Raw genomic sequence first — 23,458 nt, forward strand, 5'->3', positions numbered from 1 at the left:
TGTCTTTCTCCCTGGGATACCTAGAGATCTGTCCTGGGCACCTGCTGCCAGCACCTCTGCCAGAGTCAGTGTGGCTGGGCTTGGTCTCCCACCCGTAAAACAAGCTCTGAGAGCCCTGGGCACCATGTGCCACATGCCCGGGGCCAGCTCTTGGAGGGGTGACAGTGCATGTCCATTCCTTCCTCTCTAACGCTTCTGTTTAATAATAAACTCAGAAGCCAAAGAAGAAAAAATTGATTAAAGAAAAAAAAACATCAACTTGACAAATACTGCCAAAGGTCAGAAGACACCCACAGGCTGCCCGTCACCTGCTCCCACTGGATGTCCTAGGCCAGAAGGCCAGAGTCTAAGGCTGCAGATGAGTTATCACAGGGCGGGGCAGGCAGTCCCCTCCCTCACCCTGCCTCTCATTCTTCTCTTCATACATCCTAAGCCCCATTCTAGTCTCCATGAATTGTGATTGACTAAGACCCCTTGATCTTTGTTTGTTTTGAGTACTGGGGATTGAACTCAGGGGCACTCAACCACTGAGCCACATCCCCAGCCCTATTTTGTATTTTTATTCTAGAGACAGGGTCTCACTGAGTTGCGTAGCGCCTCCCTTTTGCTGAGGCTGACTTTGAACTCACAATTCTCCTGTCTCAGCTTCCTGAGCCACTGAATTACAGGTGTGTATCACAGAGCCCGGCCAGATCCCTTGAGTTTAATGCATAAACATTTCAGTCAAGATGAGGCACACACTAAAAGGATAATTTTTTTTTAAATTCCTGTCCACACTTACAATGAGACCAAAAAGAAAAAAAAAAAAAAACAGTTGTCTCTGGACCTAAAATTCTTTTGTTTTTGGTACTGGGGATTGAACCCAGGGGAACTTAACCCGAGCCACATCCCTAGCACTGTTTTGTATCTTATTTAGACAGGGTCTCACTGAGTTGCTTATAAATTGCTGAGGCTGGCTTTGAACTCGAGATCCCCCCACCTTAGCCTTCAGGGCTGCTGGGATCACAGATGTGCACCACCACGCCTGGCTAAGACCTAAACTTCTGAATCTTGGGGCACACGGCGTCCAGATGGAGGCCTGCTGCCCATGGGAGGATCTGTCCTGAGGCTGCCACCCTCTCTGCAGCCAGGAGCCACTGTGACTGAGGGGTTTGGGGCAAGAGGCAGGGCATCCTCAGCCTCTGTCCTCCAGCTCTGAGGGACCACAGCAGCCCAAACCTCCCTGCAAGGGGATCCAGGTCGGGGGTCGCAGGCTCTGTCCACCTGCCCCAAGTGGCCCATCTGGCCCATGCACCCATCAGCTAACCAGAGCCACTGCCTCCTCTTCCCCCCAGGGTCCTGGGAGAGCAACTGCTCGAAATGGTCCCTCCTGGGAGAAAGGGGCAGGGAGGCCCTGCAGGGGATGGCAAGGCACCAGCAGGAAGGTCTCCTCTGACAGGAGAAGGAATCCGCACTCGGGCTGCAGAAAACTGATCCCAAATGCTCAATTCTCAGAAAGCTTGAGCTTCCCCAGGGACGGGGAGCCGGTACCCCCATCAGCTCTACTGCCCACGGGGTCCGGCATGTCCACCACGGCCAGGCAGGGCACCTGGGAAGGGGACTCGCTCTCGAGCCACTGCTCACCGTGATGGGAGCAGTGCTGACCCCTGGGGAGTTAGGGTGAAATGGGACAATGCAGGGCCCAGCACGGATGTGCCCAGAGCCACTCAGAGGCTCTTGCAGCCCTGCTGGGGTGGACAGAGTCCCCCATGGTCCCTAGGTACTGTGCCAGGCTCAGTGGCAGGGGAAGGGCCAGACATTTAGGGGATTTCTAAAATTGAATATTGGTGCAGTGGCCCAAGGCCACCACTCTCCAGCCTTAGACCCCACCTCAGGGCCCCTGCACTGGAACAGTGGCTAGTCACTGTGGCTGAGCCTCTTCAGGGCAACCCCCTGTTCCCTGTGGGTGCTTGCTGGGCTGGAGGCCCCCGGCAGGCGTACCTGCCCTGGGCGCTGTGCTGTGGGCGGAGGGGCACCTCGAGGAGAAGCCAGAGGAGCCAGTGGCCCCCAAGCCTCTCTCCAGCCTGCTCTGAGGGGCCCCCGTGGGCTCAGCCTGGCCACTGGCATCCCACCGTCCCCTCCTCTGAGCCAGGTGCCCGCGATCCCCTCGGGCACGCGCCCGGGTAGGAGCATGCTGTCTATGGACCCGCCCAGGCCCAGCCGTGCCTACGTGGGTGTGCTGGGCCGCGCACAGGGACTCCACAGCCTGCAGCCGGTTCTCAGCCACCAGCAGCTTCTCCCGCAGCCGCTCGGCCTCCTGCTTGCTCTGCGCCTCTGCCCGCTGCAGCAGCTCGTGGTCCAGCATCTTCTTCTCGGCCAGGGAGATCTGCTCCTTGAGGAACTCGATGGCCTGCGCCTGCCCGCGGTACTCGGCATCCAGCCTCTCCAGCTCCTGCACGCGCAGCTGGGCATCGCGGCACTGGTCCTGCGCCTCCTGCAGCTCCAGCCGGTGCTGGCTGGCCTGTGCCTCCAGCTGCGCCCGCCAGTGCTGCTGCAGCCCGGCCAGCTCCTCCTGGGCCTCCTGTAGCCGCTGGCGCAGGCCCTCCTTCTCCTTCACATGCACGGCCGTCTCCAGGTCGTGCTTGGCCCGCAGGTTGCCCAGCTCCAGCTGGTGCTCCATCTTGATCCCCTCCATCACCGCCTTCAGCTCCCCAAGCTCCTTCTGCTGCGCCCCGGGGCTCGAGTTGAGCGTGGCCTTGAGGTCTTCCAGGGACTTCTGGTGGTCGGAGGCCAGCGAGTCCAGCTTGGATTTCCAGTTGTCCATGAGTCCCATGTTCTCACTGGTGGCCTGCTGGACCTTGTCCTTGAGATCGGCCACCTCCTGTGCGTACCGTTCGTTGGCAGCTCGGAGCTTCTCCACCTCGGCCTGATAGGCCTTCAGGGCCTTCTCGTACTTGTCGCGCAGCAGGCCACTCTCCCGCTGGCGCTCCTTGCTGGCCGACAGCAGCCGCTCCCGCAGGCGCAGAGTCTCGGCCGCCTCGGGGTGGTCAGGGGGTGGGGGCCCCGAGTGCAGGAGGCACTGCTGGAGCTCCTGGATCTCGCCGCATCGGAGGGTCAGCTCCTCCTCCAGCTGCAGCACCCGGGACTTCTCGGCCACCGTGGTCAGCTACCGGGAGAGAGGGAGATGGGTCAGAGGGCTGGGACAGCAGGAGAAGGGAAGCGGCCCACTCCCACCTGGTGCTGGCTGTACCCCAACCATGAGGTCAGCCGCATGATGGGGGTGCCCCTGATGCCCAACCGGCTTGGGACAAACTGGTGGGTAAGAGGAACCACTTCTTTAAGGTGACAGCTTTGTTGATCTAAGGTCACCACTTTTAAATTTTTTGGTGGGACTGTAGACTGAATCCGGGGGTACTTTTCCATTGAGTCACATCCCTAGTCCTTTTTTTTTCCCTAAATTTTGAGACAGGGTCTCTCCAAGTTGCTGAAGCTGGTCTGGAACTTGTGGTCCTCCTGCCTCAGCCTCCTGAGTCGCCAGGATTACAGGCGTGCAACACTGCACAGGTTACTAATGTTATTTTTAAAGGGCAGAGGCCAGAGTGAGTTTTGCATTGTCTCACTGGAGAGAGATCAGCCTAGGCCAGAATGGGCCAACTCACAGAGGGCCTGGCTGAATAGTGGTCCAGGGCGGCTGACTTTCAAATCTTCAGCAAAACAGAACTGAGGATTCCAGACCCATCAGGGCTCCACCCTCCAAAACCCTACCTGGTTGCCTCAGATCTGGGGGGCTGGGGATTGCACAGGGGAGTTCTACCACTGAGCTGCACCGCAGCCTCTTTATTCTTTTAGACAGGGCCTTACTAAGTTGCAGAGGCTGGCCTCCAACTTGTAATCCTTCTGCCTCAGCCATTCAGGAATGGCTGGGATATCAGCTGTGCACCATCATGCAACCTATTTTAAAGATTCAAATCTTTTACAAACGTCAAAGCTTTTGTTCGTAAAGGTCTTTTGGTCCAATAAACCTATTTTCATTGTGTTAGCTGATGACAAGATCAGGTGCCTCCAGTGGAGGCTCCAACCTGCCCACCATTGCAGGTGGGTTTCTGCACACAGCCTCCCTGCATACGAATGAGCACACGTGGCCACAGGGCCACGGCCATCGAGTGCCACGGGATGCCTGGGACTCTCCAACATCACACACGAGCACCCATCCAGGGCTGTGCTGTACCAACCCTCGTGCTGTGCAGAAGGTGTCTTCCTGTCACCGCTGTCAGCTGGGTCGGCCCAAAAAGGGTGCTGGCCTCAGTGTATGCACAGTGGCCATGCATGGTCCAGCCAGGCCTGGAGTGTGACATGGAACCATGCATGCCCTGGTGATTCAAGGGAACTCGCCTTCCAGTAGCACTTTCTTGGGGCTTCCTGTTGCACCCCCTAGGGACCCACTTCCCCAATGCCCTGTCACTTCTCAGCCCAGCTCCGTCGGGCCAGGCTTTCCTGCCACCGAGGCTAGCAACACCTGGGCCTGCGGCTGCCGGGCCTGATCACATCCAGGAGGCCCATCTTCCAACATGCCCATGCCCCAGGCGAGGCACAGGGTGGCTCTCAGGGCCATCCCAGTGGCCTGGGTCCTGAGCCAGATGTCCCCTCCAGTGAGCAGACATGGCCGTGGAGCCTGAGCACACTTCTAAATCCTCCTTCCCTTGGAAAAAGGGAGCCCAAAGGAGAAGGCAGTGGGACAGCAGCAAGGACAGCAAGGGGCACAACAGAGAAGCCAGGGGCCTCCAGGCGGGGCTGGCGGGCGAGCGGTGGCGGTGTTACCCGGTTGTCCGCTAACTCTCGGAGCAGCCGCTCTGCCTGCGCCTTCTCCAGTAGCAGGCTCTGCTCCAGCTCCCCAATGCGCGCGTGCTCCAGCTGCGTCTGGGTCTGCTCCACCCGGGGACGGGGGAGGCGGGCGCGGGAGGGGGGGCAGAGAAGAGGAAGCCGGAGAGAGAGAGGGGGAGAGAGAGAGAGAGGAGGCGTCATCTTCCGCAAACAAGACAGAGCAGGTCGAGGAGCCAGAATTGCTCAGGGATAGAGGCCTGCAGAGCGGGTGCTGAGCCCCCCCAGCAGGGGGCCTGGCTGGGTGGTTTTTGGGTGGGAGAGTTACCCTGGATTGAACCCAGAGGTGCTTAACCACTGAGCCACGGCCCCTGCCCTTTTTATATTTTAGAGACAGCCTCTCCCTAAATTGCTAAGGGCCTCGCTAAATTGCTGAGGCTGGCCTCGAACTTTGGATCCTCCTGCCTGTCACCCCTGTGGCCGCCCTGGGATTTTCAGGACTCCAATGTCTGCTCCGGGGAGGGCCCTTCCTCTCCCTGCTGCCCCTCAGGGAGCCTGTGGGCTGGGACTCATTTTGGGAACAGGGTTGGGCACACAGGAGGCCTTTAGGAGGAGGAGGAAATATGTGGTCCCAGGAGTGACAGGTCCCCAGGCCGGTGCTGACAGAGAGCAGCGGATTGGGCAGATTGCAAAGATAAACTCACATGCACCACCCTGGTTCTCCAGCCTGAGCTTTGGGTGGCACTGGGCCGTGCCTCCCACCGCCTGCCTGGTCGCTGCCCGCCCCACCCCCGGGGTGGGGGCATGGAGGACGCCTGGTCTCCAGGAAGCACAAGAGCACTTCTGTCCCCACTACACAACACCTGCTTTATCCGCTAACAAAGCCTGGCATTCTCAGGGCGCCACGATGGCATTTGATTGCCCGTGGCGGACCCTGGTGGGGAGGCAGGGAGCAGAGGGCTCTCGCCCTGGGTACCCTGGGGAACCAGTTTGAAAACCAGGCTCATCTTCCAGGAGACAAAAGTAGCGCCAAGTCGCAGGCGCCTCCACGAAACAGCACGCATGCGCCAACAGCTGAGGCTGGTCCTCCGCTGAAGGTGTGGAAACCCTCGGCCCAGAAACAGCCCTCCATGCTGGTGGGGTAGCGTCCGCAGACCCCACTAGCCCCTAGTTGAAAATAATTTCCTTCCCCCTTTTTTTGGTCCTGGGGAATCTAAGGGTGCCTCACCACTAAGCTGCATCCCCTTTTTGATTGATATATTTTTGTTTTGAGAAAGGGCCTTGCTAAGTTGTGAGCCTGACCTCAAACTTGTGATCCTCCTGAGCTGCTGGGATCACAAGCACACTCCACCAGCCTGGTGAGAATATTTCTTAAAAACTGAACCCGGGCTGGGCGCGGTGGCGCACACACCTGTAATCCCAGCACTTGGGAGGCTGAGGCGGGAGGGTTGCAAATTCAAGGTCAGCCTCAAAACTTAGCAAGACCCTGTCTCAAAATAAAAAATAAAACCCACAAAAGGCTAGGGAGGTGGCTCCGTGGCCAGGGGCCCTGGCTCCACTGCCTGGTACCCAAAACAAAACACCCTTAGTCTGTACTGAGCCTATCCAGACTTTGTTCCATGTCATCATTCCCCAGGAAGACAACTGTTTACCCAGCATCTGAGTGCCCCTGATGGTTACCTAGAGGTGACTGCAAGGACCTGGCAGGGGATGCAGGGTCTATGCAAATACTGCGCCATTCGCACAAGGGCTGAACATCTGACACTCTTAGTGTTTCTGGGGTCCTGGAGCCAGCCACTCCCTGGACACCGAGGGATGACTGCACTTCCCTTGCAACACATAAACAGCGATGGAGATGCTCAGACCCCCTGGCTCATCATCTTGTTTTCTGAATTTCCCTCAAGGAATAACAAGAGCCCCATCCAGCTGAACTGGTGTCAGTTTGGGAGGGGAGGGGCTGCTCCAGGGAGGGCCAGGGCTCGAAGCCACCAGCAGCTTCAGCAGGGCGGGGTCCAGAGCCAAGACCACCACATCCCTAAGCGGGCACTGCAAGGGTTTAGATGTGTGGTGTCCCCCTGAAGCTCACGTGTGGGACAAGGCAAGGTTTGGAGGTGAAGTGAGTGGCTCTGAATTAGTCCCCAGGTGGGGAGTAGCTGGGGGGTACCTGGAGGCCGGTGGGGTGTGGCTAGGGGAGGTGGGCACTGGGGACGAGCCTTTGGGGTAGATATTTTGTCTCTCTGCTTCCTGGTCACCACATGAGCTGCTTTGCTCCCCACACCCTCTGCCAAGACGCCCTGCCTCACCCTGAGCCCCAGGAATGGAGCCGACTGTCTGTGGGCTGGGTCCTCAAAAATCATGAGCCCCCAAATAAACCTTTCCCCTCTCTAGTGGCGCTGGTCAGTCAGCAGTGAAACTCTGACCAGCGCAGGCGCTCGCCGGAGTCCTCAGCTCCTGCACCGGTGCACAGCAGCCAGAGGCTCCTGCAGGGGGAAGGGCAGGCTGCCTTCTGCCCTGCCCCAGCTCAAGATCTGGCAGAGCTCTGCCAACAGCCCTTCCTCGTTCCCTTGAGCGGCGTCCACCCCACCACCTGGGGACAGCTCTCTGGTAGTCCAGGGTTTGCTTCATGAGTGAGCTGGGAAGGGCCCCTGAAGGACAGAGGCCCAGGGCTTCCCTTGGTCTCCTGTGAATGACAGACCACTCAGAAGCACCAGGTGCTACCAGAGGACACCACAGCCGGGGTGACTTACAGCAGACCCCCAGTGGCCTAAAGCTGTGACATCCAGGGCAAGGCATGGACCCCAAACTTGTTCTCAGCTTGTGACCCAGGAAGCCCACCCGAGGACAAACGTGCTCCTCACCACGTCCTGGCCTCAGAGACACAGAGGTGAATAAGCTGGACAAGGTGCCACCCTCGAGGGGCAGAGATCCTGGGGAAGGATGCCAATGATAAAGCAGAGAGAAGGTCATTCTGGGAGAGACCTGGGCAGTGGGCAGAGGGAACCTGGGGTGGGCCTGGGAGAGGAGTCTACTTAAGGCAGAGTGCGGGTCAGGGGCTTCAGAGGACCCAGCACAGGCAGAGGCACGTTAGGGCACACAGGAGCCACCAAGCCCGAGACCAGGAGGGGCTGCGTCTGAGAGTCTTCTCCCAGCCACTCCAGAGCCTGGCGTTACCTGCAGGTGTGAGCAGGGAAGGGGCAGGACCTGGGGGCCACAGGGAAGCTTTGGTCATAGGGTGAGTGGGATGTGATGGGATGGGGTGGGGGCTGAAGCAGGATCAGCCACGAGTTGGCACCTGGAGGAGCCGGTGATGGGACCTGGGAGCTTGTGACATTGTCCTCTCTGCTGCTGAACAGCTTTAAAATTTTCCACTATTAAAAATTTTACAAGATATTTTTAAAAAGGCTATGGTGGCTTCGTGTGGGGGAGCAAGGGTAAGGACGGGGTGGGTGTGGGCTGGTGCCGTCTCCCAGGGGGACAGCTGTGGGGACAGAGGTGACCTGGGCACCAAGGTCAAGGCACTTGTTTTGGAGCGATGAGGGGGCGAGAAGATGGGAACGGCTGGGGGGTGCTCAGGCAAGGCAGGGACAGGAAGCCAGAGCCTGTGGGGACAGGTCCCCCTGCCCAGAATCTCAGACGGGGCCTTGTTTGGAGCAGGGTCTCCGTTCTTGTCATGACTGAGATCAGCCTGGACTGGGGTGGACCCCGATCCCCAACCTCATGACTGGTGTCCTGGAGGAAGGCCACACGTCAGTCATGGGAGAGCTGCCAGCAGGACGGGAGAGGGCTGGCCAGGCGCGGGCAGCTGGCAGACACCAGGAGGGTACACCCAAGCCTTCCGCAGGGGACCAGCCGCGCCCAGCACCGACAGGTTAGGCTTCTGGCCTCCAGAACTGGGAGGCTCGAGTGGGTGCCGCTTTCAGTTGCTCGGCTGGAGAGATTTGCAGCCCAGGGAATCCTGGTGGCAATGTCACGAGGGCATGCCCGGAGGGCCCCACAGGGACGCTGAGGCCCCGCCTGGACCAGAGGCCAAAGGCCCGAGTCTGCACTCGGAGGTCAGGAGGTGGAAGGCCAGCAAGAAGGCCAGGAAGTGGGAATGGGGACATGGGCTGTCACTGGGGGAAGGGACAGAAGGGGAACCGCTCTCAGGGGCAACTCCCTTGCTGTGAGCACTAACAGAGAGGTGGGGTGACACAGCCAGAGGAGGCCCAGCAGACTCCTGGTTTTTAATTTTGACTCTTAAGATGGGTGGGGATGAGGAGCCTCGGGGTCAATCTGCCTCCTGGTTGCCACGAAAATGGTCACGATTCAATTTATACATACAAACGTCACCATGGGATGCGACAGCCCTTCCCCAGGAACTGGCCATCACTGTCTGTCCTGCACCCGCCCGGCCTCTCCCGGCCAGGCCGCACTGCATCTGGGGTGGGCCCCTGATCAAAGCCCACCCGCCCACTGGCTGGCCTGGGGCCAATCAGATTCTCCTGTGAGGGTAACTGGGGGGTGATGGGTGGCACCCGCAGGCTGGAGCAGGTGGGTAGAGGGGGGACAGTGAGCCAGGAAGGCAGACAGGCCCGACTCAGGAGAAGAGGGAGGCTCTGCTGGGGGGCTCGGCTCCTAGCAGATCTGCTCCAGGTCTCTGCCCTGCCTGTCCTTGCAGGGCGTGGATTCCCCATATCCCTGGGGACTGACACCGGCTGGGGCACGGGAGCTCTGTTCTAGCGACCCCAGCTGCTTTCCCACAACCCAGCTCAGCCCCTGTAGGGGGACAGCTGCCCATGAGAAAAACTGGCTAAATGTTTGGCTCTGAGGGACACAGGCGTCAAAACGGCCTGATGCCACCTCAAGCCATGTAGACCTGCTGACAGAGGCCACTAGCAGAGACTCTATGCAGGGTGCACGTCCCCCTCCCATTGCCCAGCCGGGATGGCCCGGGGACAGGATGCCCAGTGCAGTTTTGCTGGTGGGGAACTGGAAGTCAGGGGTCTTCGAGCGGCTCTCGAGTTCAGAAACTATGATTTCTGATTTGAGCTCAAAGCTCACTGCTGAAGCAGTCTGCTAGGGTTCCCAGAGTGTAGCCCCTGGACGGCACCATCACGTGGGGGAAGGCAGCTTTTGGGGTCCCAGGCCTGCCAGGGATGGCCCGGCCTGCCTCCAGGACACAGGCTCAGGGACTCAGGGACCCTGAGGGACTCGGCCTCCTTCCTTTACAGAGCAGGAAACAGGCTCAGGAGAGGGAACAGCCAGAACCAGAGAGGGGAAGGGAGTGACCTCGCTGTCCCCATTCCATCTGCCAGCTCTGGGAGCTCTGTCCCTTGTCACATCCCAGGAGGCAGAAGGTGCTCCAGCCCCTTCAACTGCGGCCTCAGGAGCCCTGTGGTCTCTGGGTGGTCTGGGGAGGCTCCAGGGCCACGTCCGTTGGCCAACTGACCTGAGTAGCCCCCCCTGGACCTGACGGGTGGGTGTCACTGCAGAGGGAAGGGCGCCTAGAGCCAGGAGTGAGGGTGACAGCTGGAGGCCCAGTGCCCAAGGACAGTGAGGAATGGGGCCGAGTCCTGCTGGCTCAACTCGTCGAGTCCCTCTGCCTTTCTGAGCCTCAGTTCTCTACGCCTTCGGTGACCCCACGAGCTTCCAGCCAGACGGCACCTGGAGTCCCAGGTGAACCGACAGCCCAAGGGACAACTCTGGGGCTACTGCCCAACGGGAAAGGATGGGAAGTCCACTACTTCATTCTCAGGCCCAGGTGGTGTCCTCACTGCCCTGGTCATCCTGTCCCCCACCCCAGCCACCAACACAGGCTCCTGTGGGGTTCTGACAGAGCCATTCCCACCTCTGCTCTACACCGATGTCTCCTGGCAGCCTCTCCCCGCTCTTCCAGGTGTGACCCCTCCTCCCTGTTCCCGTTGCGACCTCCCAGCCTCCTAACAAGGAGGCCCACAGTGCTGCCAGCGCAAGCCGGCAAGCCCCCCGGCGGGATGCTGGGTCAGCTCAGGGAGGGCCCTAGCCTTACCTCCAAGTCCCCCTTGGTGATGGACTCCTCCTCCACCCGGAACTGCAGGTCCTCCACTTTCCTGCAGGGGGGGAGAGAGGGGACTGACCGCCTGGCCCGGAGGAGGGCTGCATCAGGTCAATGGCGGCGAGAAAGGTGAGGCTGCCTGCAGCTGGATCCGAGCCCAGACCACGCGGAGGGACCGTCCCCAGGAGCAGAGCTCTCTGGAGGCCTCCAGATCTCCCAGCCCACCCTGCACTCTGAGCAGGACCTTCCTTTCTCCTGGGGCGGCTGGGGGGACAGAGGATGGTGGACTAGTAATGGAGTCACCACCATGTTAGTGAGGGCTCCGCAGGGAGCAGATGCTGCCAAGTGGACCAATCTGTGAGCTGGGAGGAAGGACAGAGGGTCAGAGAGGGCAAGTTGCCTGCCCAAGGTCACCCAGCAAGCACAGGCCAATGCTGGCCCCTACTGGACACAATTTCTGCAATGCTTTACAGAACTGCTTTCGATGATCAGCTTCAGGACCATTGCCATGGGAGCCAGATGTGTGGGCTTCGATGACCATGGCCTCTGATGACCATCTCAGCAGATAGAAATAAACCCTCGTTTCTGGGAGTCAGACAGAAACAGCAGCCTGCAGAGCCCAGGCCCTGGCTGAAAGCCCCAAACACAGATGCAAGTGGGGGCTTGGGCTGGGGGCACGGTGGGGGGCTGGAGGGTGGGAGGGGGGAGAGGCTCTGGGACCAGGCAAACCCGCCCACATCACTCCGCCTCCCTCCTCGGGCTGGGCTGGTGGGAGGCGTAAACATCTGACTTTGCAGGGTTTGTTGGTACCGTGACCCCCTGGCCAGGAGCTTTCCTGGGAGGAGGGGACGTGTGCCCCATCCCTGTAGCTGCCTCAGAAAGAGACAGGATGCCCCCACGGCCCCTGTGGCGGGGCAGGAAACAGCAGCACCCCCTAGGTGCGCACCAGGTCTGCTTTCCGCCTGCGATATGGCAGCCCCCAGGCTCATCCTACGAGGGGACGGTGCTTGGCTAGCACCGCGCAAGGCGTCCCAAGTGTCCTTCTGCTGCCGTCTCTGGGCCTCAGCTTCCTGGCATGTGAAGTGGGGACTAAGCCCCAGGATAGGAGCTGGAAGCTCTGTGCAGGGGACTTGGCCCAGGGGTTCAGTGGCAGCAATGTGGGGCCCTGACCCCAGTCTCGGCTCCCAGAAGGGCCAGGCTGGTCTCCTGTGATGAGACGCTGGCCGGTGGGAACGTGCGGTCTACAGCCGCAGACACAGCATCCGTCTGTGCTGGGCCTCTGCAGGAGCTCTGCTCCCGTCACCCTGTGTCCCCACTCAACAGGCAGGTGACCAAGGCCCAGGGATTGGGCTCTAGTCCAGGTGACACTGCTGGGGCGGCAGAGCAGGACTGGAGCTGGGGCCTGGACCCCGGAGCCCGTGCTCCTCCCGACCTTCTGGCCCAGCGGGGTGGCCGGGCACCGCGTACCTCCGCTCCTCCTCCAGCTGGTTGGACAGGTCCACCTTCTCCTTCCGCACGCTCTCCACCAGTAGCCGTGCCCGCTGCAGCTTCTCCTCTGCCTCTGCAACATACTGGCCCAAGCAAGGGCCACAGCAGGGTCAGGGCCAGTCTCCCGGGGCAGGTGTGGGGTCCAGAAGGGGCAGAGGCAGGGGCAAGGAGGGCGAGGGGCAGGCCTGGATGCCCTGCAGCCCCTGCTCCCCGTGCAGGCGCAGCTGGGCAGGCTGAGGTCCAGAGACCCAGCAGGAATGGCAGAGGAGGCCCCACCCAGGGGACTGCCAGCCGCATGAGGTTGGCCCAAGACCATGGCCCAGTTCCTCCCACTTCCCAGCCACCAGGCGGAGGCCCCCACAGGCTTTTTAACTGAAGGGGGCTGCCCACGCTGGGCAGGCGCCACATCCCTAGCCTCGGTGAACCTGGCTTTCCTGATCTGGGCCCCCTGAATACAGGGCGTGGGGGCTGTCACTCAGAGACATCAAGGGATGAGACAGCAGCGGCCCCAAGCTTGGGGCAAGGGCCCTGCCCCGAAACCCAACCCCAGATGTGCTCAAGAGCATGACACGCGGACGGCTGTGTCCCCAAGACGTCCCGATGGTATTATGTAGAAGAGAAAGACTAGAAAGTGTAAATGACAGCAAGGGACGGCCACATCACAAGGACACAGGTCATGATGATGGCCACACAGCCACTAACTTAGTGAAGGATTTTTCGTGACCTAGAAAAGCTCGCACTCCCGCAGGACGGACGGCAGAGGTGGCTCCGTGGCTGGGTTCCCAGAAGGGCCCAGGGAGGCCACTGGGCGGCTGCGGGTCTGGAAAGTGGGGCGAGCGCGCTGCTAGTGCACGCTGGGTATTTCTCTGCGTGTGAGTGGCACTGGGGACTGGCAGGAGGGGTCCTGGTGGCCCTGGGGGCCCGGTGGCTTGGCGCCCACCTGCTCGTGCTGTGCCTTGAGCAGGGCGATCTCCTTCTCCACCTCGCAGATGTGGCTGGTGGCCTTGGCCACCTCGGCCCGCTCCAGGTCCCGCTCGGCCAGCAGCTGCTCAATGTGCTGCTGCTTCTCCTTCAGCGCCTCCTGCAGCGCCGTGGTGCCCGAGATCTTGCGGGCGTAGCGCGAGGAGGTCTCCGTGAGCTGCGGAGGTGCAGATGGGACTCAGGGACCACGGCACCGAGGTGCCTGGACCCTGGGGCCTGCTCTCGCCTGGCCAGAGCCTGGACACCCCAAGGCGCACTGTGACGACATGGTTCAGGGAACTCTGGGCTGGTTCCTCCCAGACCCCAAGGGGCCCTGTTCCCAGGCTGGGCCGAACAGGGTCCTGTGCCCACTCCCGGAGCAGCCTCCTTTCTACCACAAAGGGGCCTCCACCAGCCTCTCTGAACCCTGCACGGATCCTCGGTCCCCCAAGGAAAGGCGTAGGCGACCACTGCGGCAGGACACAGGAGCAGTGAATGGAAATGGCTCTGTCACTCCCAGGAAACATGGGCACCTCCATGTTTGTTCAAAACCCCAGACTGTGGGACACTGGGAGCCGGGGCAAGCAGAGGGCAGACTGGGACACCGGGTCCCACCCTCCCCAAGGCCCCCTCACCAGGCCACTGCGGCTGGGCCGGCCCCCGACGGAGGAGGCCACAGAGCTGACGGAGCTGATGGAAGAGCTGCTGGGGCTGTGGGTCAGCGCGGAGACGCCCATGGCCATGCGCTTGGTCTTCTTGGCCTTGGCCGGGCTGGTGGACGGGAAGCCGATGCGGAGGACCTTGTGGATGGGCGCGAAGAGACCAAACTTGGGTGGGCACTGGAAGTACCTAGGAAGCAGGGGAGACCCACGCTGCCACCGCGGCCCCACAGCCGGGCACCACCTCACCTCCCACCTCTTCTAAGCCCAGCAGAGATGGGCACCTATCTCTGGCCACCCGCACCCGGGCAGAGCCCTCCAGGCAGAGGGACAGGATTCTCAGAGGAATGGAGGTGACCAGGGCGTCCTTAATCACCCCCAGATCAAGGAGTCCCATGAGCTCTCTGTCCAGGAGTCCCCCACACAGAGAAGCAAAAGCCAGCAGAAGACACCTTGGGCTGGGCCAGGCAGGGGCGGCTGCCTGGCAGCTCCTGAGTTGAGAGCGGATGAGAGTCACCCACCCCCAAACAGGAAGGCATACGTTGTCATGGAAACCGTGGACTCTTCTGCTCCCAAAGCCACTCCAGTACCAGGCGGCACACTGGACCACAAGGTCCCACCAGGTGCTCATGCGCTGGGGGGCTGCCACCGTCCCACCCCCTGGCCAGCGACCCACCTTCCTGCCAGGTAAAGGGCACTCCGGCTCAGGGCCCACCTGGCTCCCAGCCCACCCAGTCCCCGTTGCCCCTCCCCCCACAGTCCCCGGGAAGCCCCACGTACCTGGTGCCTGCCACCGCCCCATCATTCTTCCCAAGGGGCTCGTCCAGTTCCACGCCACACCACTCGCCCTTGGCAAAGTCTGTCTCCCCCACATACCGCACCACGCCAGTCTTCGTCCCACCAACCTGTTGGCACACAGATTTTTTTTGGGGGGGTCTGGGGGACGAGGCAGGCACCATGGAGACAGTGTGAGCACCTGGACTTATCCCATATGGGCAGGGGGCACACAAGGAAGAGGAGGCTCACAAACAGCTGGGAGGGACGCAGGTCCCAGTGCCTCCCAGGCTGACCCATTCGAGAGCACAAACAGGCTGGGGAGGGACATGTATCTGCATTCAAATGTAGCCACCGACAAGCTGTGTGAGCCTCACCAACATCTCTGAGCCTCACCACCTTCATCCGTAAGGACTTTTGTGAAAATTAAGTACTGTAGATGGAGTTGGATACTAGAAATGCATCACAGGTAGCCCTGAAAAGCAGTTTGAAGGGTGGTGTGGGGGTCCTGCCAGGGAGGAAGTTACTGTTAACAGATCCAGAGTTTCTGTTTTGCAAGATGAGAAAGTTCCACGAGTCTGCTGTGCAGCAACGTGAGTGAGTTTAATGCTGCTGGCCTGTGCACTCAGCGAGGGCTGGGACGGTCGATCCTATGTCATGTGGTCTTCACCACAGTGCAAAAAAAAAAAAAAAAAAAAAAAATCACAGGACAGGATAATAAGAAAGGTGGCTCAGGAGGTGAGACAAGTTCAAAACCAGCCTCAGCAAAAGCAAGGCGCTGAGCAACTCAGTGAGACCCCGTCTCTAAATAAAATACAAAAGAAGGCTGGGGATGGGGCTCAGGGGTTTAATCACCCCCGGGTTCAACCCTTGGTACCAAAAAAAGAAAAGAAAGAAATGTGGACATTACTGTAGCAGCAGTTTTAAAATTCCAAAGTCCCAGCTGCACTTGTGAGTATCTGAGTCAAATACCTGCAGAGCCATCGGGAAAGCCCCAGTTTCTCTCCTCTCCCCAGAAGCAATCGCTTAGAACCGTGGGGACTTTCCTGTTGACCTCCCTGTCTCTGAGCAGCACGCTGACAACCTCGAGGTTTTGATTTTTACTGTCTTAGCTGATACAAAGCTGGGGTGACATTCTGACTGCATCCCCTTCACTTGTGCCTTGGTTTCTGCAGGGCTGGGGCTGGAGTCCCGGGCCTCGAGCGTGTGAGGCGGAGGCGCCACCTCTGAGCCCCACTACCTTCGCTCTGAAGTGCAGCTGGATGGACCCTAGAGAATCTCCGAGTCCCCTGCTATCCAGGGTCCCTTGCGACTCTCAAAGCCACATGGAGTCCCAGCCCATATGTGGGAGTACCTGTCCACCCAGGAGCCCCGCGGCACGTCTATGTCCCAGGTTCGGTGGCTTCTCCTTCCCTCTGCGGGCTGCTGTCCTGGCTGCCCAGGGGTCAGGCACCTGCCGACTATGGGGTGCTGCTCCAGTCCTTCCTGACCCCAGCCTCCCTCCCCGGGACCCCTCCTTCTGCAACCCCAGCCCCTGCGCCCTCAGTGAGCGTGAGTTCCTGCCGGTCCTCTCTGTCCTTGCCCATCCCTTTTTGCCCTCCTTTCTCAGACATCTCAGACACCTCCATGGGGCTTATTTCTGCACTCACGTCTTTCATCTCCAGAGCGCCTTGGCTCACCGAATAGGAGTCCCTGTGAACATTCAGGCCATATGAATATTCATGAGCATGAATATGCATGTGGGCATGTTGAGTGGCACCGTGTTCGGCTCATGTCTGCACCACCTTCTCTTGTTCTCATTTTCCCTGGAGAAGCTTCTTGTCATCTCCACCATGGAGGGCACAGCCTAGGCCACCAGTGTCAGCGGGTGAGAGAGGAGGAGACTGGCTGGGGACAGGGCTCCGCCTCCAGAGCAGAAGTGTTCCCCTCACCCTCCTTCCTCAGCCCACGCTGCCTGGATCCCCTCACTCGAAGGTTGTCTTGGACCCTCCTCTGGGGCCAAGTGTCCATCCCACAGAGGGATGGAGGAACAGCCACCAGGGTCGGGGGGGACTAAAGATTTTTCAACCAAGCCAGGCATAGTGGCTCGTGACTGTAATCCCAGCAACTTCAGAGGCTGAGGCAGGAGGATCATAAGCTGGAGGCCAGCCTCAGTAATTTATCAAGACATTGTCTCAAAATAAAAAATAAAAATAAAAATAAAAAGGGGCTGGGGGCAGCTGCGGTCATGGCTCAGCAGTAGAGCGCTCGCCTCGCACGTGCAAGACCCTGGGTTCAATTCTCAGCACCACATAAAAAAATAAATAAGTGAAATAAAGGTATTGTGTCCAACTACAACTAAAAAAATAAATATTTTTTAAAATAGGTCTGGGGTGTACCTCATGGTAGAGCCTCCCTGGTTCAACCCCCAGTTTCATTAAAAAAAAAAAAAAAAAGGCAGCCCTGACTTTGCCTGGTCCTGAAGGTCACACAGTGGGAATAATCCAGCCCATCGACTTTTCAGGCTGGCTATCAATTACCAATACACGTGATGGCCTTTACAGGCCAAATGGCTTATTTCTTCCCATTGCCGAAAAATGTCCCAATGGCAAATGTGCCACCGCCCAAGGCCACACAAGGTCCTCCCAGTGGCCAGGCTGAGTTGTGGCCATTGGGAACCTGCTGCTTTGAGCAGCGGTGGAGGGTTGTATGGCTTCCAGCTCACCTGGGTGAACACCAGGGGGGTGACAGCTGGGTCACACAAAGACATGTTTACTTTTATTAGAAATGGCTAACTGTCCTGAGTGGGAGTGACAGTCACGTGGCTCCCGGCCGACCCAGGAGCAGTGTCATCGGTGTCTGGGCCTCGCCCCCACACAGGCCGGCTCTGCACCCTGCAGAGTGGACACCCCTCACTGGGATCCGCTCCTGTCTCCACCCAGAGTCCCAGGAATGTCCGCTCCAAGGCAGGTTTTGCTGAGTGAATAAAAAAGGTGGCTGCCACTGCCCCTTCCTGTGCCCCGCAGGCTGTTGTTCAGGGCCAGGCCACCGTCCCTGTCTAGTGTGACAGTGGAAGGCCCAAGGTGACAAGGCACAGAGTGCTGGACACAGTGCCCAGGTCGGGGCTCACTCCCAAGGACAGACTGCAGCCCCGGTGGGCTGAGAGCCTGAGTGGCAGCCCCTGGCGGACCAGCCCTGCTGCTGGGCCAGCTGGGTGGTCCTCCCTGTGTGCCCAGCCTCTGGGCACTGGACACCCGACACAGATAGAAGTGTCCACTCCCTGCAGGGAGCAGGGACCTAAGGCTGGTCAGTAGCATGCAGAGCCTGAGCTTCCCACTCCACAGGGGTCAGGAACCCGCAGGGGGTCACGCATCCTGCCTCCCCTGGGACCTGCCCTGCAGCCGGCCGGCTCTTGACCTCGGATCCCGAACTGGGCAGCAGGGAACCTGCCTCTCGGGCTTTCTGCAGTCTCCACTGTGAACAGGCGAAGCCCAGCCCCACCAGGGCCTCCCAGGCCAGCCTCGGGGTGTGGTCCTACCCCGAGGCTCCTTGCTCCCTGCTCAGACCCCGGCTCCTCTCCAGCTTCTCTGGTCTCTCTGGCCACTGGTCAAGAAGCTCCTGGGGCTGGAGACATGGCTCAGTTGGTGGAGCACTTACCTCACATGCACAAGGCCCTGGGTTCACTCCCCAGCAACCCAAAAAAAGAAGCGTGTGTCTCTGTCACCTGGTTATACCCAGCTGCAGACCATATCTTAAAGCCCTGGTCCTCAGGGAGGCCCTACTGGGGAAGTGGGGTGCAGTTCTTCCAGGTCCTGGAGGTGTGCCCTTGAGGGGGGCTGGGGGACCCCAGCTCTTCCTCTTTGCTCCCTGGCTATGAGGTGAGTGGTTGGGCCCCACCGCCCCCCAGCCATGACGTGCCACTCCATGCCCAAAGCCACAGGTTAATCAATCACGGACTGCAGCCCCCAAACCCCTGAGCTGAAATAAACCCTTTTTCTTTGTAAGTTAGCTGCTTGGGTATTCGCTACAACCACGACCGCTCTCAGCATGCCGGCCACTCCCCAGGCTCAGCCCTAACAACGTCCCCCAGGAAAGGCCTCTGAGCAACGGGGACTGCTGCTTCAGGGCAGTCTGTGGGGAGATAACCAGGTCTGTGACATCATCTCCCTTCCCCTGCAGGCTGGAGGCTGCCGGAGGCAGGAATCAAGTCTGGCCATGCTCACCACAGGGCCACCCCAGGAGAAGCTCCCGAGGGACGGCCAACCCTGAGTCAGCCGAGGGGGGCATGGGGCTCAGAGAGAGGTGGGCCTCAGGCTGGTCTGAATCAGGCTCTGTGCCATCACCAGACAGGTCACTCAACTTCTCCAGTCATGTAAAGCAGGGGACAAAGCTTCTTCACAGCACCAGCCCGAGGGTCCAACTGGCCCTAGGCACAGACACTTCCTCTCCCTCCTCCACCCCAAAGGCTGTTCCCAGAAGCCTCTGGGAGAAACCTTGGTTTGGGGGAGCAGGGTCTACAGGGCAAAGAGAGGGGCCCAGATAGCCATACCCTTGGGGACCCCACTCTGGGGTCTTGGGGCTCCAGGTGAGCCCCGCTCTCCCCAGTCAAATGCCTCTCATCGGCTGCTCATGCCAGGCCACCTTCAGGGACTTCCCTGTGTGTTGTCCCCTTCGCAACACTGTGGTCCTGGGAGGGCAGAGACAGCTGGGACACATCAGGTGAGGCTCTGTTCCGTTCATCTTGGTACCCCCTCAGTCTGGCCATAGCAGGTACCCAGGAAATACTGCCATGTTCAGAGTATATATAGATTCCAAAGGAACTGGGGGCCACCGTCCACTTTCTAACATTTGGGACCACCAGAGAAGAGGGACCCCTGGAAGGAAGCCTTCAGTGACCCAATTCTCCTGGCCTCAACAACACTGGTCACTCAGGTTATAGCTGACTGGGCGTGGGTACCGCCTGGCCCTGGGCAGGGGCTGGGAGCACTGGTACCCAGCCTTCTCCAGGGCACATCTGATGCAGCCATGTTGGCAGGCTGGATAAATGGATAATGTCAAAGATGGCCAGTATTTATGGGGCATTTGAGTAAAAATCAGTGATTGTGTGAAGGCAGGACAGTAGTAACACATTTCAACCTTCCAGTCAGGTGCTATTAAAGTTACCATTGTGTAGATGGGAAGGCTAAGGCTCAGAGAGGTTCAGATGCTCACCGAGGTTCACACAGCAAGTCTCCAGAGCCTACTTCACCTGGCTCCCTTGTCCCTTGGTGTGGTGCTGATGAGGACATGCCCAATTGTGGACTCCCTGTAAGGCCTCCAGTCCCCTTCCTGTCCCCTCCCTGCAGCTTGCCTCTCTGGGTGCCACCTGCACTCACCAGCACGCGGTCTCCCAGGCGTAGGTCCTTGTCGCCCCGCTTCACGGAGCCGCTGTCCGAGAGGTTGGAGCCCGACTCGTTGCCGGTCTTGACAGAGCTGTTGAGGACGCTCTCCCGCAGCGGGATGACGCGGCTGGTCAGCGGGGGCGTGGCCGTGCCAGAATGTAGCGACAGATTCTGCGCAGTGAGCGACTCCACCGAGTGGGCATCGCTGCCTGAGCCCTCGGCCGTGGGCTGCCGGGTCAGCTTGGAGGGCCGCGTGAAGATGCCCTGCAGCGCCGGGCACTCGAAGTAGCGCACGCCGCCCACGGCGCCGTCATTCTTGCCCACGGGGTCGTCCAGCACCACGCCCGCCCACTGGCCCGGCGCGAACTGTGTCTCGCCCAGATACTGCACGACGCCGGGCTTCACGCCGTTCACCCACACGCGCTCGCCCACCACCAGATCCCCCAGGAAGTCGTCACCCACTTCGGCCGCTTTCGAGCTGGGCTTCTCCGGGGCTGCGGTGGAGGACGGCGAGCTCGAGGCCTGCTTGTGCAGTGGGGAGCCTGTGGACAGGGGGGCTCAGGGTTAGGACCAAGCCTGGCTGGGGCACATGAGCCCAGTGAGCAGCAGCAGCGTGGCCCTGGGCAGCCCCTGGGCACTCCCCACCCTCCCAGCCCTTCTGGAAGGTCTCAGCGCTAAGAAGGGCTTCCTGGCAAGCAAGGTCACTTCCACTGCCCAAGGTCACTCAAGATTCATAGACCCATCCTAGGGGATGCCAAGCTGCCACCTCCCCACCGGAGGATTCAGGCCTCAGCTCCTAACTGGAGACCACCAGGACCCTGGTGGGACCCAGATGTTAAGGGAGTGGTCTGTGTCCTCCTCCTTGATTCAGAGGGTTCCAGAACCTACTGCAGGTTCCTAAGCTGCTCCTCGGCAGCCTCAGAGCATCTACCACCAAACTCCCTCCCCACCTCCTCCAGCAGCAGCCCCAGCCCAGGGCCAGCCTCAGACGGTGCCAGGGGTAGCAGGCACCTAACTTGCTCCCTTCTTGGGGCTGAACCCCAGGCTCTGGTCTGAACTGGTGTTGAGGGTCCCCTGGGCCAGCCCCTGGGCTCAGAGAGGCAAGGGCCTTGCTCAAGGACACACAGCAGCAATGGGGCTCCAAGGGAGGACGTCTGCTGCCAGGCCTGGGCTTGGGCGTGCTGCAGCAGGATGGGGAGCAGCTCACTCAAGGTCACCCACAGAAAGGGCAGGGCTTGAGCTGTGCTCTGGGTGTGCCTGGCTGGCTCCACTCTGAGCCGCCTGAGGGTTGGGTCCTACGCAGCCTCCTATGCCAACCATCACCCTCTGAGCCACTCCCTGTCCCCCAGCCCAGCCCAGGGTGAGGCTGCCCCCACCATGCCACCGAGTCAAGCATCAGGGGAGAGTTCACAGGCAGATGGGCCTTGGCTTGGGGCTGGGGGCACAGTACTGCCAGGCCCCCCCAGAGCTGCCCATTTCCAGTCCTTCCCACAGCCAGCCAGAGAAGGGCCAGAGGACAGCGGCTAACACCACCAGGGTGCAGCCTGGTCAGGTGCTCTCAGGAGCCAGAAAGCCACTGTCCTGCAGGGCTGCAGCAGAAGTATAGGGGAGAGCAGGGTGGGCTCTCTGCCGCCAACACAGCCACCCTGAGCTTGGGTGGTCACCACGGAGCCCTGCCCAGGGGAAGGTGCATCCCGCGTGAGAGCCGGGTTCTTGGGAGTCCAAAGAGCTTCCCTGCACTGGGACGACCACAGCCCTCACAGACACCCATCCAGGCTCTGAGCGGGGAGCCTCCCCTCGTCCTCTGCCCCATTTACAGGTGAGACAACGGAGGCTCAGAGCTACCAGGTGCTTCACCATGGCTCCCAGATGGTGGGCAGCAGAGCCGAGCTCCAGCCAAAGGCCTCTGGCTCTTGGTGCCGGCACTTGGGTTCATCCAACAGGGTGTATCAGCACCTACCATGTGGCCATGGTCACCCCAGAACTTGGATTCCCCTGAGGGATCAGGTCCCAGAGTCTGAGGGAACCCTGCGGCTCTCTACAGAGCAATGGCATCTAACCCTCCAGCTCAAGGACCCCTGTGTCTTGCTTAGAGGGAAGCTCTGGGTGGGATCCTGGGCTGCGGAGCCCAAGACTCTCCTCTCCCACAATGACTCCAGGAGGTGGGCCCCCATAGCTGAGGGAGCTGGCCTCAGGGCCCACGGACCTGCAGTCGGGTGCTCTCCCCGTCTCTCCATCTGCTACAGGCTTTTCCTGGGAGACAGGCATAAAGTGCTAGGCCACACAAGGGGGTTTCTACGAGAATGATTCATACTCCACCTCAGGGACTGAGACTTGGTCTGGGGGACGGGTCTCTGAGGACAGAATCCAGGGGGGCCCCAGCACAGTCCTTTTGAAATTTTGAGAAAGCGTCTTGCTAAAGTTGCCCAAGTGGACTCGGCTTTGCAGTCCTGCCTCAGCCTCCGGGGCCACTGGCACTACAGGCTTGCGCCACTGCACCTGAAAAGCCCAGGAGGTGCAAGAAGGGCTTCCAGGCAGGCTCTGGTGACCTCGGGCAAACTGTTAGAGCCCTCGTGTAGAGTGAGGGGCGTGCGGATGGGCCCTCTGCAGGGTTCCTGGGACGTGAGTCGCGATCCTGCGGCTCAGAGACCTTGGCTGGTTCTGTGCTTGTACACTGAGCTCCTGGGAGGCCTGCCCTGCTCTGTAACAAGCAGCTGGCATCAGGGACAGGCAGGCTACACATGCTCACAGGCCATGGCCCGTCAGGCTCCCATGCCCCTTGGCCTCCACCAGGTCTAACGCCCCCCGATTAGGGGAGATGCAGCCTCGAAGGAGGAAACTGCACACGCCATGATGCTCCAGCCCCCAGCCCCTCCTGACGTCACCCAAGGACCTGTGGGTTTTGCCGCCATCACCAACAAGGGTCAGAGCTATGATTATTGAAACAGCAGCTGCCACTTACAGAGTGAATGGGGTGCCTTGAGTTCACCACATTTGTACCTTGCAGATAGAAAGCAGGGCAGGGAACGTGCTGAGGTCCCCGGGCCAAAGAGGGCAAGCTGGTCCGGCTCCAGAGCCGCCCCCTGGAGCACGCAGGCAGATGAACCTGGCAAGTGGCAGCCCCTTCCTGTCTGTTTCTGGACACTTGTTATGACAGATCACCAGAGCCCGGCAGGGCTGTCTCTACCTGCCGCCTTTGCTTAGGGCGCAGAGGGGGCTTCCCGGGGCTCCGCAGACCCAGGGGACTATTCTTAGTAAGAAGCAGCCTGCTCAGCTGTCCCTGTCCCCAGCTGTCCTACCCAGGGGACCTTCAGGTAATCTCTCCCTGACCCCCGCCCCCTCCAGGGGTCCCAGGCCCATCTACCAGTTGTTTCAACAGCTGCTAAAATCCAGGTCGCAAGCCGGAG

General features: G+C 60.1%; 1 protein-coding gene across 4 annotated transcripts in view; it reads right to left on the reverse strand.

The window, feature by feature from the left end:
• Positions 1–23,458, reverse strand: part of CLIP2 (CAP-Gly domain containing linker protein 2) — a 57,474-nt gene that overhangs the window by 13,201 nt on the left and 20,815 nt on the right. For 3 of the 4 annotated variants that reach the window (XR_014022740.1, XM_081299881.1, XM_081299883.1), the window contains exons 3-10: positions 20,046–20,593; positions 14,698–14,822; positions 13,894–14,107; positions 13,239–13,436; positions 12,278–12,381; positions 10,805–10,865; positions 4,798–4,902; positions 2,210–3,145 (exon numbers count right to left, since the gene is read on the reverse strand). Coding sequence is in view for 3 of the 4 variants with exons in the window: in XM_081299881.1 (XP_081156007.1) it covers positions 2,210–3,145; positions 4,798–4,902; positions 10,805–10,865; positions 12,278–12,381; positions 13,239–13,436; positions 13,894–14,107; positions 14,698–14,822; positions 20,046–20,593 (2,291 nt within the window). In the remaining variant the exon portion in view is untranslated. The remainder of the gene's footprint in view (positions 1–2,209; positions 3,146–4,797; positions 4,903–10,804; positions 10,866–12,277; positions 12,382–13,238; positions 13,437–13,893; positions 14,108–14,697; positions 14,823–20,045; positions 20,594–23,458) is intronic. The other variant, XM_081299882.1, reaches the window with a different exon arrangement.

Source organism: Spermophilus citellus (genome assembly GCF_964194105.1).
Source record: "Spermophilus citellus genome assembly, chromosome: 6".
Lineage (NCBI taxonomy): Eukaryota > Metazoa > Chordata > Mammalia > Rodentia > Sciuridae > Spermophilus > Spermophilus citellus.